Source organism: Diadema setosum, chromosome 4 (genome assembly GCF_964275005.1).
Source record: "Diadema setosum chromosome 4, eeDiaSeto1, whole genome shotgun sequence".
In the NCBI taxonomy this organism is placed as follows: Eukaryota; Metazoa; Echinodermata; class Echinoidea; order Diadematoida; family Diadematidae; genus Diadema; species Diadema setosum.
Genome location: NC_092688.1, coordinates 27,600,354 through 27,614,874, shown reverse-complemented (window position 1 = coordinate 27,614,874; position 14,521 = coordinate 27,600,354). Strand labels below are relative to the sequence as shown.

Below are 14,521 nucleotides of genomic sequence, written 5' to 3'. Positions count from 1 at the left end.
ATGTCGCACGTCAACATGATGGAGTAAACATCCATGATCCATGTATAAGTGTCTGCTTCTGTGTTATCACAGCATAGAGATCAATCGCCCGGTGAAAGCTGCGTCATATTTCCATCGCTGTTACTGTTACTGCTATTTCATAAATGCTTCATAATGGAAATATTCGGTTGTCTTTAAATCTATAATAAATGGACACTTTTCACCACGCATGCGATGCGCAGGTCTCTTCCAATATTTCAGGGGGTTGCGGATTTTTTTTTTTTTTAATAAAAAAAAAGTCGGGGGGGGGGGGGGATCGTGGATTTTTTTCTGGGACGCAGCTAAGAATATCTTCATTGAACATGAAGTCGTTCGGCAATGTTGGGCACCCATTTCTTACTCTTCCTCTGTCTGGACTTTGTCGCCAATCCGATTTCTGTTTGATTTAAGAATCCCCGCAGCGCAAAACTCCTAATGTTTCAAACAAGATCTGCTATCCTTGACAGCATGTGGCGAAGTCATAAGATCCGAAAAATCCATTTAATTTCATCCTGCGATAACGTATGGTCAAAGAGGAACCTTTGAGTAAGTTCAAGTAGAATAGCACTCTGTACGAAGAATGTAACAACTTAAGTAACTTTCTTTACTAAACATCACTTTCCTTTGACATCTTAAAGAGCCGAGTGATATTAGTTATTCCGAAGGTTCGTTATTTTGAAACGACAACAACAAACAAATTTACAAATCCCACTACCTACAGTGGATGTTCGTTAATCCCAAGACGGAATAAGGTTGGTTCATCTGAGCATTTATGGCGTTATTCCAAAGGTTCATTAATCCGAAGATGAAATGAGGTTCGTTATTAAAAAAATGAAATAAGGGCGGTTAATCCGACGGTTCGTTAATCCGAAAATGAAAGAAAGTGCGTACTACCGAACCCTCGGAATTTCGACCCTTATTTTGTTTTTGGATCAGCGAACCTTCGGAATATCGAACCTTGTTTTTGTTTGTTTTTTGTTGTTTTCAATTTTGGGGAAACTAAACATCGGAATAACAAACCTTATTTTGTCTCCGTCGGATTTACGAACCTTCGGAATAACGGGCCTTATTTCATTTTTTGAATAACGAACCTTATTTCATCTGCGGATTGACTAACGAGTTGTAACCTCATTGAAAGCAAAAATATTGACATGTCTATAGGAAAGTGGACATTTTGTCATCAATTTCCTTGATTACATAAACTAATATGATCCCGGACCGTGTGGAGGCTTGTAGTCATGACATAATCTTTGTCCTAAATATTCAGCTCAGCGAAAATGGTCGCTTTTAACGCCATTAACGATTCAAGATTTCTTTGTCTTCTGTGGCTCTTTGGTTACAGTTCGTTATTCCGAAAGCTTGTTATTCTGAAGGTTCGTTATTCAGTAAGGCAATCATCTTACCTTCGCTTTACACTTGGGGCACTGATTGTGTCACGACTATGAGCCTGCACATTGTCAGGTATATTATAAACCTATGTAAACAAGGAAATTGGCGATAGCATATCCGTCTTGACTGTGCAATATTTTTGTTTTCAGTATGGATGGACCGAGGCCAGAATGTATTTACATATTAGTTTGCCATTCGTGTTTTGAAAATTTGCCAGGTAACGAATGGTTGCAAGTGGAACTATCACTTTTGACGATAGATTCAATAATAAACTTGCTAGTCAGTGCTCGGTGAGGACTGTACGGCCTTACACACTTCTTGGGGATCCTACACTAGGAGTAACCAATGGAAGCATCGTGATTCGACGCTCATAGAGGATATATGAATTCATACTAGCCACGAGTTTCATAAAAAAACTTTCTGTTCACGTGCTACCAGTGAAGTATACTAGACCAAAATCATGAGAGCAAGAAATTTGCTAATATGAGCAACAGTACACTGTACTTAAAACAATATGACAACAAAATAAAGGAAATAGATATGCCAATAGATTATATCACACAAGTTTGTCCTTTCATTCAAACTTGTAAAGAGTATGTTTCACAATATACCAACCAATACAAACCTGGCCGTGGGAATGAAATACGCTTACGACGGGCAAATAAACCAGTGTGTTGACAATAATGGGTAGATTTCATCTTCTTAGACAATACTTTCTTGGCAAGACCGTTTTGAGGAACCATGTGTCAGGACAAGACACAGTCTAGTATACAAGAGTATGTATTCAATTGCAAATGCTGATACATAGCACAATAACTGAATGGTGTATAATCCCAATTTGCCAAAAGTTTCTCTCAGATTCAGTGCAGATGAACATCAGAGTAACGATCAGAATACCATGCAATCTATTACAAAACTGATTAACATCCGTCAAGTTGCCTGTAATACAATTACATCATTATTCCAATTTATTTCAGTTCCTTTATTATCAAACTCCTTGATTAATCATAGATTTTACTTATAAACTCAAAACGACAAAAAAAAATGTATCACCATTTGACACTAACAACAGCTACTTTTTGATCAGTTGTTTTTATCTTTCGTAGCGATATTGGGTGTAAAATTAATATGCAGAGCCACCAAATATTCAGCAATGACGGGTCTAATCAAGGTAAAATACATATAAGCTTTATATATCGTATGTAATATCAATCGAAAAATAATGGAACAAGATGACTGCATTTTTTTACTGACAACAAAATGCATATGAAAAATACGGTGTATATGTATTTTCGCTGACAAAATAGTACTCACCTATCGCCCATGTCAGACATACGCACATTATATGCATGGCACGAAAGTTACACGTCAATGGATACTGTATATCATCCGCTGCACATGGATATTTCTATACATACATTGTATTTAGTTAATAGAAAGCACCTTCTGTCAGACGAAAGCGGCCTATTACCTATCCACCGAGGAACTCCTCTGACCATTGGTCTGTGACTTTGGACTGCCATTAGTTCGCTTCCGGTCAATCTTTTGCATGCATATCGCTGATTTCCTATTGATGTTGGATGTAGTCGAAGTCGGCATGTTAGTAGGTGGCGAGCTCCGAACTCCATTCCTCACCGTCTGGTATCCGCTGGTAAACCGCGACACCTCGTTACATTCCGGACCAGCTGTCATGCCCGCGTAGTCATCCCCCGAATCGCAGTTATTCACCTGTATGATGCCGCAGAGCGTGACCCGGAAGATGAGCTTGTGGAACGTCCGTCTGAACTCGCGATTGCTGAACGCGTACAAAATAGGATTCATGGCTGAGTTGGCGTGCGAAAGGATAATCGCAGGAAGGAGAACTTCGTAGGGCACGGGTTGCCATAGCAACGAGATGCAATTCATGACGTGTAGGGGGAGCCAACTGATTGCGAAGAGGAGGATGACAATGGCAAGAAGCTTGGCGGCATTTCCCTCTTTCACCGCGAGACGCGACCGTCTCCGCGACATATCATCCTGGCTGCCCACGACTGTCCTAGAAATGGCGGCATACTGAATGCGCACCACTTGAAAGATTTTCACGTAGACGAAGAGCATCACGACCAGCGGAGGGAGCACGAAGCCGAAGAAGTTAAAGTACACCATGTACTTAAGATCGATGTGTTCTACAAAAATACAAAAGCCATGATCTGGCTTGCCCATGTTCCACCCAAACAGCGGCGTGAGTCCTATGATGAAGGCTAGTACCCATGTTGACAAGAGAATCATCAACGCGCACCGCGACGTCGCGACCCGCCGATACCGGAGTGGCCGCGTTACCGCAAAATAACGGTCCAGTGCCACCGCAAGGAGACCGAAAATCGAACTTTGGGTGAGCGCCACCACAAAGGAGTTGGTGAAAAGACACGCATAGAAGTTGTCCTGCGGGAGACCTGCATTGGTGGCCAGCGCGAATGGGATGGCGAAGAAACCTACGAGCATGTCTGCGATGGCCAGGGACACGATGTAGTAGTTTGTGACAGATCGCAGCCGTTTGTTGTAATACACTGCCCATATCACGAGGAAGTTGCCGAAGGTTGCGGCTATCGCTATAGGAATCTCCGTGGCCAAGCCGGCTATGATGTACTTGGCAGTAGGCTTGTAGCCGGGATCTTCTGTATCGTTATACGAAGACATCGTGCAAGGGTAACAAATCAGACAGTAGCGCTCTGTGTACTTGCAGTTTACAAACTAAATAGGACTGTTGAGAATGGACTGGTTCGGTAATATTTCCTCGCAGCGTCTAAATAGTGTATAGTCGCCCGTGACCTGAATAAAGAGTGACATGACATGACATGCTGGTTTCGATTGCGTAGATGTGTGCAGCCAGTGAGCATCGATAGTAGTCTCCCCTGTCACTATGTGCCTGGGAAGCATCCGAAATCCTGTCATCGGTGGCCGTTGCGCATGCAGTAGAATCGAATCATTAACCTCTGTCGTATTTCTCATGTACATGCACAGAAGACCTTGCCGGGTGACGAAGAAATCGTGGGTATCGATCACACCTCAAAACACTGCAGAACTCCCTGTGATCACGACTGTGGTATATGACATGTATAAATGCGGATGCGCTAAAGCTTCCATGACATCGAATTAGGTAATTTTTACGCTACAGACTTGAACGAGTGCTCAAAAACATCAACACTGTATTTCTCGTAGCTGGGCAGCAAAGAAGTGTTTGACAAACACTGTGTGACTAATGCAGCTACGCAATATCGAAGTAGTTCTCATTCGTGCAAAAACAGCAGTGAAGTCCTTGAACAAGCTTAATCATGAGTTGAACGAAGGGTGAAACAGCTGACAGCTTCCACCCTATGTCGGCATTGACCTCAGACACGGGCCCGATGCATTTCAAACCTGATTTCGGATCCTTTCCGGAAACACCCACATGTGTGGACGAGGTCCTGGATACCTCTGACAGTGCAGCCCCATTGTGCTGCCTCCATAAATAGACTGGAAGTAGCGATGAGTGCAGTTGACTGATGGCACACGAATTTCCGCAGCATCTACCATCGAAAAGGGTCCTGCATGGGGAAAAGATAATAAAGTAAACCTTATTGTTTGGTACTGATTACTCGCGAATGATGCGTGAGCAGAGTTCGTTATCAAGAGTTGACCACGTGTTACGTTCTTCATTTCAAAGTTTGCACAATTACAACTCTTTCAGATTCGAAACATTTATGACCCGCGTGGACAGTGTAGTAACGATAGTAGACTTCCCATATCTGACTACCAGTATTCTGCACGTCATATGGGTCTTTGATTAGCACGTTGTTTCACAAGTCACAAGTGGTGCCATTTCAAAGTTTCGATACAAAACAAAACTAAAATAGTTGAATAAATATGTACTGATTAGGGGCTGTCGTGGCACAGTAGATAAAACTGCTGGTGCGATTCCCCTGGCCGTAGCTGTTGTGCCCGTATATAGGTTATAAGGCAACGTTATTCATAATACCTCAAAGCCGTCCGCACGACTGTGTGTGATTTAAAGCATTCACATACATTCACGTATATTAAACACGTATGATAAAGAGTGATTAAAATTCAATTTCAAATTCAAATTTAAAATGCATGTCACTAACACGAAGGCCCTACTATAGTTTATTTATAGGACATGGGCCATGTACCAAAGATAGTAATGTGACATATTAATGCTAAGTATGCAATTTCATAACGAGTTCTGCGATAGCGTTGAATGACACGTGCCTGCATATAATAACAAATGGAATAAGTTAAACAATGATTATTGCATCTACACAACTTACCTTAAAACCCTGAAAAGCCCTTAAACCCGCACAGTTACAGACACAAAAGAAAGATAACTGATAAAAGATATTAGGGCCTACAGAATAACAATCACACCCCCGCACGAAGGGAAAAAAAAAATCTAGACAATATCATGTTTGCAGCATGCTTTTATAGCATCGCTGCTTCTAATACCCTTAGTGCGCGGTTAAATGATCAAATTACATCTCACAACCATCTCCAGGGCAGGCATATTCAAGCACAGAAACTCCCATTGAACAAAGTTTCGAATGAAGTGGCTCTTCGACAACATTGTAAAACAGACAGTGAGAGTGCCAGTATAAATCCAGCAATAAAACTACGACATTGTAATACACTCAGCCAAAAAAGTGAACACTTTTTCAATGTCATATTTCCCATGGAATATTTGGATAAAAATTGTGTTTTATAAAATATAAAAAAGTGTTACACACAGTATTAAAGGTAATTTAATTGGCTATCAGTCTGGTAAGTCAATAAAAAGGGTCACTTTACTCATAAGTAAACACATACGTTGTTCTCTTTCAAAGCATAAAAGTAAAAATTGCAAAAAAAAAATTAACAAGTTGCCATTCATGCGTAAGTGCTCTATCAGAAACAATGAGAACAAAAGACAAATTTAATACAACAAGAAGTATGAATTGATTTGCAAAAAAAAAATAAAAATATGATCTCTATAATGCCTTTGTAATTGTGAAAATAAAGAAAGGCTAAAGATAACAGACGACAATGAAGAATCTTCTGTCAAATCCAAATTTAAATGGCATGAGAGAAGAAGCAATATTAACAAAAATGGTACAAATTTTGAATTGTTATTTCGAATTATAAATTGATAGATGATATTTGGTTCATGAATTTGTCTCATGAATACTTAAATTCGTAAAGCAAAAGATCGAAGGTAAGAAATTTTGTCCATTTAATCACCATTGTGGCTTTACTCTCTGTGTCTTCTGAAGTTTAATTGACAGAAAAAATTATTTCCCCCTTATTTTTCCCCTTGCGTTTCCCGCTTTGTTTTTGCTCGAGGCTATAGAGAGATACCAGAGAAAGAAAACATATTCTTGCTATTTCATTCATATCTCTCATTATGTTACATTGGTCTTTTGTTATCATTGTTTCATGAAGGGCATTTGGAAATGAAAGAAATGAAAGTTGTCCTTTGTATTGACCTACCAGGTTGATAGTTGATTAAAGTACCTTCAATATCAATGGCTGATCCAGATAGCCCGCCCCCTCCTTTATTTTTTTTTTGTTAAAACAAAAGAAAAAAAAAGAAAAACGGGGGGGGGGAGCGTGCATCCCTTTTTATTTTGTAAAGCCCCCCTTTTTACAAATTCGGCTCGGCCCCTGAATATGGTATATAATACATTGATCTTTATCAAAATCTTCTATTTAAGATATGAATTAAAAAAAGTATACACCTTCTGTTTACGCAGAGTGTAGAATAGATTCTTTTTTAAAACACCCGCCATGATACATGACATTGTATTTTGTTGAGAATACTTTAATATTCGATGCGTAGATGTGGCTGCAAACAAATTGTTTTGATTGCTTTCCTTTGTATTTGTTTTATCTTAAATTTATCTGTTTCTGTGAAATAGCTCCTCTCTCTCTCTCTCTCTCGTCTGGTGATCTGTCCCCTAGTGTTATATTTCCAATGAACTTGGAAGCTCCGTGGTATTTCTGTCTGTCTTTGAGTGCATTCTCTCATTTTCCCTAACACCTCGCGTCCTGTCGGTTCGTACCTGAATCAACCACTTCACCTCCACTCACTACCCCCCGCCTCCATACACACTGTCGGGATTCGCCTGAAACTGAATGTTTTCACCGACAACTGTGTCACGGTGAAAGACGTGGTATCGATATCCACATTAGCTAATGTATACAGCGATGGAGATGATGGACACGAGGCGAACTTAACCCAGTCACGGCCAACGCGCCAAACTGTCATTCGCATCGTACACGAAGAGGTTGTTAATGGTAATGACAGAGCTATACAGACGCTGTTTGTATCGTTTCTATTCTAAAACGTAGCGAACAGTAATCCATCGAGGACGAAAACATCAACAGCTTCCGGCTCCATATCCCCCTCGTACTGAAGCTTTTTAAGTAATTTTGATGCGTAAAGTTTAACACTGTATTGTTTAGAATTAAATATGCCTGGTATAAAGAGGGTTGTTTGACAAAACTATTTAAAATCAGCAAAATAGGAGTGCCACAGAGCATAGGTAATCAATGCTTTGCAAACACACACACACACGTTTTTAAAGCGAACATGGAAGTAACAGTGTTTGTATATGGGGGCACATACACAGACACACGCGTATGCATCCCTTTCCTACTATGCCAAAGTCTATAGACGTTGATATAATACGAAAGGGGGACATCTCACAGTAAAGATTACAACTTGGATTGGTTTATCAAGTTCTTTTTGGGTCCTTGTCGAAATGACATAAAACATGTCCATTTTCGTGCAATGCCGATACTTTAGGTAACAACTGGTACCAAGCTGTATCTGTTTATTTGACCAGAAGTGAACAGTAGTTGATATCATGTACTGCATATTGAATCAACATCCCAGTATCAATCCGAGTAACCCGGCCCGACAAATAAAATCTCACAGTCTGAACGAATCGGCCTCATTAGATCAACAGTCACTTCTGCACATTCACATAAACTTGGTACACTTACAGCACAAAGCCACTTTCAGAATATCAGGGCGGTGATTTGGCTCGGTGGATAGCCCGCCCGTCTGTCGTCAAAAGGATCCCGGTTCGATTTCCGGGTCTAACTGAGCCATATGCTGTGTGTAATCATACCGTCCCCTCTATAACAAGTAAGAGGCAAACACTTTGAGAGAGTCACAACTCATGCACGTAAAAGATCCCGCTTCATTAATTCATCGCAAAGAGCAAGGTGCACTACCCGGTGAAGTGTCCCGCCTGTAACATCCAACTGGACCCAATGGAAGACCAGCTAGTGCAGCTGATTATGGATTATCAAGCCATCTTCTCACAATGATGGAAAATGAAACAATCAAACAAACAATAAAACAAACAAATAAACAAGCAAACCACAAACTGTCAAAGTTCGTGATTCGAGATGCACCTAGTAGACCTACAGTGGTTTAATATACCTCTCGGCAAAGCAGTTTATTCTCATTTCCTCGCTCTTCAGAGAGTCAGGGGTACTTTAAGCCCGTCAGTCGCGTGGTTGCTTCCTTTACAAGCACCCATTCCTTCCGTAGCGGCCACGTAAAACAAACCAATTCAGATCAGCTGTCCTTCAATTTGTATGTTCCTTGAGCTGCGTCTGAATAATTTGCTAGGCGTTTTGAGCATCTTTCTAGATCGAATTTGACGCATCATCAATAAATATTGTCACTGTTATTATATCAATTACTCAGGCCATCTAGCTAACGTGGCTAAGGCCAAGAAGAAGTCATCTATTTCCATCTATGTTGCAGAAACGTTTCTATCTCAAATTTTGCTGTTTTCAGCAAACGGTTGGATGCACGAATTCTTGCCTTTAATTGTTTATGAGAACCATCGGCACCCCGTTGACTTGACAGCCTGATTAGAATTTTTAATATGTTATATGCGCAGTATCCTCGTTCAATGTATATTTCTGGTTTATGCTCCCATTATATAATCACTGCATCCGTACTTATATTAATATTTTGAACTCATTATGAAGTTGATTATAGATAATGTGCACGTATATACTTGTGTATCTATATGCCATATTTTCACTCAGTTCTTATGCTTTGGGTTCTTGTTTTTTTTTCACTTTTTCTTTTTCTTCTCTTTTATTTCTTTTTCCCTTTGTACCTTGATATTTTAGCTTTCATATCGTTTCGTCATTATTACTTTGTGTCCTATCTCCATTGATTGCATAGCAAATTTACACCGGTATTTTTTCATGGAACCTGCGTTTACAAGCTTTGCTTTTGCGGTTCCATCATATTTCACAAGTTATAGAGAATTGTCTTCTGTACATTATGTATGCTGACACACTTTCTGTCCATGACCCGACTTATAACATATTTTGTATCTTGCTTGGTTTGTATTCTTTTTTTGGATGTATTTTGATGTCAAGTGAAATATGAAAATAAACGTGCTGGAACTGTTCACTGTGTCTCGAGTGCAAGACCAGTGCAGTTTCAGTTATTCAATTCAATTAAAAAAAAGAAATAGGGCCTATATGAGAAAAAAAAAATTGAGAGTGAATCCGTGAATTCTCCTCAAAGCAACCCAAGACAAAATAAAGGATTTAAGCGATGCTTGAATGCAGTTTTGATCAAAGTACTTCACATTAGTGATGGTTTTGCTTCTGCTTAGCTAAGCACACTGACTATTCGATACTAACCACGATTAACTGAAACATAACACTTGATTCCCTTCACCTCATTGTGTACATTAGTTAGTTATCATACCATGAAACCACACACACACATGCACACACACACATACACACATACACTCATGTGACTGGACAGATGGGGATAATTACACTACCCATGGAATATATAGGTTTCCTCCTTGACACAGTAACCCACTTCCTACAACGTCATTTCGGTTTAGGATTTTGCGTGCCGTCCTTGTATTCACCGTAGGATTTGGTGCGCTGTTCGCAATAGACCATACATTTTGAAAATAATTAGTAAGCGCACGTAGATGCCGAAAGATATTCATATAAAAGATGTTCATATACTAACATTATCATTCTAATATAACTGTGCCCCCTCTTAAAGGTATTGTCTACCATAAGGAGCAGTGATTTAAAAAATGTTCGAGTTATTACATTTGCATGATGCATAATTTAGGTGAAAGTCAGTTGTATCACAAAACATCATACCATATAAAAACCTCGCAATAAAGCCTACAAGGAGATAGCACTATTTCTTTCAATAAACCATAACTATAGACGGTTTATTCTGGAAACAATGTTATTATGACAAAATAGCATTTTCACATTTTTTTTTTTTAGATTTAAGAATACTTAATAACATTGATTGTACTGAATGATATTTTTACATTGGTTGTTTCTGTCCCAAACTCACATTTTAGAACTATTTTGAAGCACTAAAGCTGGGTCTTTGTTTCATCTGCAAACGGTAAATAATGCCTTTAAGCACTATAGAGTAGCGGAAACACATCCGCGCATATCGAAAAAGATTTTTCTTTTTTTAATGCATAATCCACAACGTCCCATGTCCCTTCCAACATACGGCAGCCGTCATGCTCTTTACATTTTCAATCACGGACATTTTGTTGAACGCCCCGATTTCGCGACAGACTCTAACTATTAAACTATCATGCCCCATGTAGCCACGTACTACCTGAGTGAAATTAGCAAGACGGTCGGTGGGCCATAATTGAGACCCTTAATGCGTCCTGGTTGGTAAATGCGATCACCACAGTTCATTAAGTACAGTTAAGTCTACGCGCGTGGAGCAGGTGCGTGTGTGCGTGTGTGTGTTTCGTCATTCTTGCATACGTTATGTGTTATGAAATTACATTGTAAAAATACAATAACACATTGTAATAAATGGCTTTGCGACCGAATTGTTGAATTATTCAAAGAATATCAAATAAAGACTTAGGAAAAACAAAATATACGCGTTGGATAGCAATAAAAGGGAGGGGGACGATCCTTACTCGTAACATAATAAGCCTATACTACAAGCCATTTGGAAAGAACCTTCTTCATAATTTAACATCAAACCCTAAAGTTACTGCTAGAGTGTATAGAGATAATCATGATGTAGGGCCTACTTATGTCCTGCTGTAGACTTTGAGTTTGCATTTGAAGTTTAATTCCACATTAGTCCATTGCCAAACACCCGAAACTGTTCACCATGAGAAGGCCATCATAAGTTCAGCCGCTTTGAATAATTGTCAAGGTATAGACAATGATAGCACACAAGGGACATGGGTAATCACAATTCCCCTTCGGTTCCTACTGATGATGAATGATGCTAGGCTAATGCGATGTCTGACTGACAGTGAAAACCTTTTTCCATTAGTGCCATCATGCCTCATTTCATTGGAAATTACGGGGCTAAGGATCCACGAAATATTGAAAATCGCCACCACGCCAAAAATAATGAAGGACGATGGTGGCGTTCCACCCACCACAACGTGACTATTAAATCAATCGTGATGGTAGGAGCACAGCACGAGAATATCTCGCAGAGCGGACTCGTAGCGTTTTACAGGTTCGGAAATTGTCTTCGTGCTTTACAAGCACCCTGCTCCATGAAATACTGAATTAAAGGATTAAACGGGATCCCCACTCCTTGTTTAGATTGACTTCGTGAAAAAGGTAATGTCAAGCAAATAGGGAGTTGAAATTCACACAAACGCACGTACGACACACACACGCATGTAAAGTAAGGCAGAAAAGGGGTAAGATTACACGTATTTATAACAAAACTTTCATCCTGTTATCTGAAACTTTGTTCATCCGGACAACTCGCTCAGATATGGAGTTCTACAGTTACAATATTCTATGTTAGGTTTGATATTCAGGAACCACAACTTCTACTGAAACTGCACATATAAAAACATATGCTATGTTGATCAAAGTCAACTTGCACAACAGATGAGATTCTAAATTATATCTAGTTCCGATATCCATATTGTCACTGGAAATGAATTCCTTCACAATTAACATGCAAACTTGGAAAAAGTGCAATTTGTCATTGTTGTCTTTACAGTTCACGTGCTCAGTCATGCATGAAAATTGTCAACATAATTAGGTATCAATGGAAAGAGAAAGAGTTCCCCTTTCCTCACAACCAACACGGTGTTCTTCATAGCTGATAGGTATGACATGGTAGCCCTCCAAAGTTGGATTACCTTTTTTTGATACGCTCTGTAGTTTAATAATAGTTCGCTGAACTTCCAAAAAAAAAAAAAATCCTGCCGTACTTTGACGACCATTATTTTTCCTCCACTCCCACACTTGCATGAAGAGAGATAATTACGTTGATTTAAAAAATTGTCCTCAATCTTTGCCCGTTTCCATGGTATCCTTTCACTGAAGCGAGCAAAGTTAAAACGGGGTGAAAATACGATTACGGGAGAGTTGAACATTTATTTTTGGAGACAGTGCATCCCATGCCTCCCAGCCGGCAACCGACGCCGTTGTAGCTCGAGGTATCACCGCAAATAAACGGGCTCATCTGTCCATTCTGGAGTGGGCGGCGGTCAATCCAAATGGGATTTGCTGTCGGTCGTTGTGGGAGAATCGCTAGTCAAAGCCGATACCTCCACATCCCTCGTGCTCTTGGGTCCTCTCTTAGCATTACCCAGCTATAGACTTGAAGAGCTCGCTGCTAATCGAAAAGGAAAATTGATGCCTCGAGTCCAGACGTGGCGCCACCAGTCATTTTTGTCCACTTGTTGCTAAATTGCTAACACGTCATCCTAGTCATGGTAGACATACCGTGCACACCGAGCCTCCAGAACTCCCCCAAACGTAAAATAGATCGCAATGGAAGCAAAATCCCTTAAACATCTCGCTTCGTTTGTCTTTTTCCCTTTTGCCACAGGAATATAACAAACTAACAATCCCCCCTCAAAGTAAGCAATTTTGATAAAAAGGACGTAATACTGATTAGTGTAATGGTTTCTTAGAATTTCGGAACACATTACTAAAAATGTATCAACGGGCGTCTGTATTTGTATAATTTACCATCCAGGAGCTCAAGGGGAGGAAAGGGTCGGAATGTAAAGAATCTCTATGTGAGAGGGAAACATTACTGCCAAAATATACAAATTGCCCTTGGCGAGAGAGGACAAAAAAAACCCAAAACAAAACAAATTGTATACACTGCATTCTCTTTCAGATTGGCTCTGCGGTAATGACTGGTTCTGCTCTGTGGAACCTTTTTTGCTAACATTTTGTATTTTCGTTGTTACCCAACAGTAATCGTGTTGTTACAGCGATACTTCACACATTTCTCATGCATATACGTGTACATGTAAGTACATCATAGATCGAAACCGACAGTTCTGCAGGCAGATAAGAACTATGTTTTCACTTTAAGTTGTGATTTCTCAACCAGGCTGTAGAAGCTTTTTTACGTGTACGTCTGATGACGTGGTCCTTGAAACCCGCATATTTCTATTCGTAATTGTTTGTAAATTTGTGAACTAGAGAAGACAGTAAACTGAACAGACTCCACCCTGTTATTTTTAGTCATTCTGTGCGGGTTGCGATCTTAATGTTCATGATAATTTCACAGGAGTATTGACTGGCATGGTCATGATAGTGCAAGAAGGCATTTTTGAATAACAATGAAAACAAGGTCATTAATATGAATATTTCTCAGAAGAAAACCGTCATACTTTACGTCATGCACCTAAAATAGATCTGAAGATTGTAGACATTTTCTTTTTTCTTGCACCAACCGTGTCTTCGTGCCTCTTAGAATATGAGCAATGGACTGATCATCACATATATCTTACGTGTAATCAAACTTCTCAGCTCATCAGTTTAAACATTGCGAACGCCATGGGCGTAATCATACACTATACCATAACTGATCCCGAGTTTCAAACACAATATCTTCCCATGTCTGAAGGCATTATCATGTTCCTGACCAACCGCATAGCCTTCTCTTCAGTTCTGCTTAATGTGAAGTGAACGACCTGGTCCAGTCTGGAGTCATTTGTCGGTCGTTGTAAACTGGCACAGTTATTTCGGTTCTGTTTCATTCTGTCGATACTGAAGTATGATGGATATCAAGTTGTAATAGGATGCACCTCAGAGGTCATGACGT

General features: G+C 39.8%; 1 protein-coding gene across 1 annotated transcript; it reads right to left on the bottom strand.

The window, feature by feature from the left end:
* Positions 1-2,874: 2,874 nt before the first annotated feature.
* LOC140227074 (adenosine receptor A2b-like) lies at positions 2,875-4,083 on the bottom strand. The gene has a single exon (XM_072307504.1). It carries the CDS (start codon positions 4,081-4,083, stop codon positions 2,875-2,877), a length of 1,209 nt encoding a protein of 402 aa, XP_072163605.1.
* Between the last annotated feature and the right edge of the window lie 10,438 nt (positions 4,084-14,521).

Coding starts and splice junctions, on each gene's coding strand:
- LOC140227074 (XM_072307504.1), bottom strand. CDS start 4,083: ATGTCTTCGTATAACGATACAGAAGATCCCGGCTACAAGCCTACTGCC.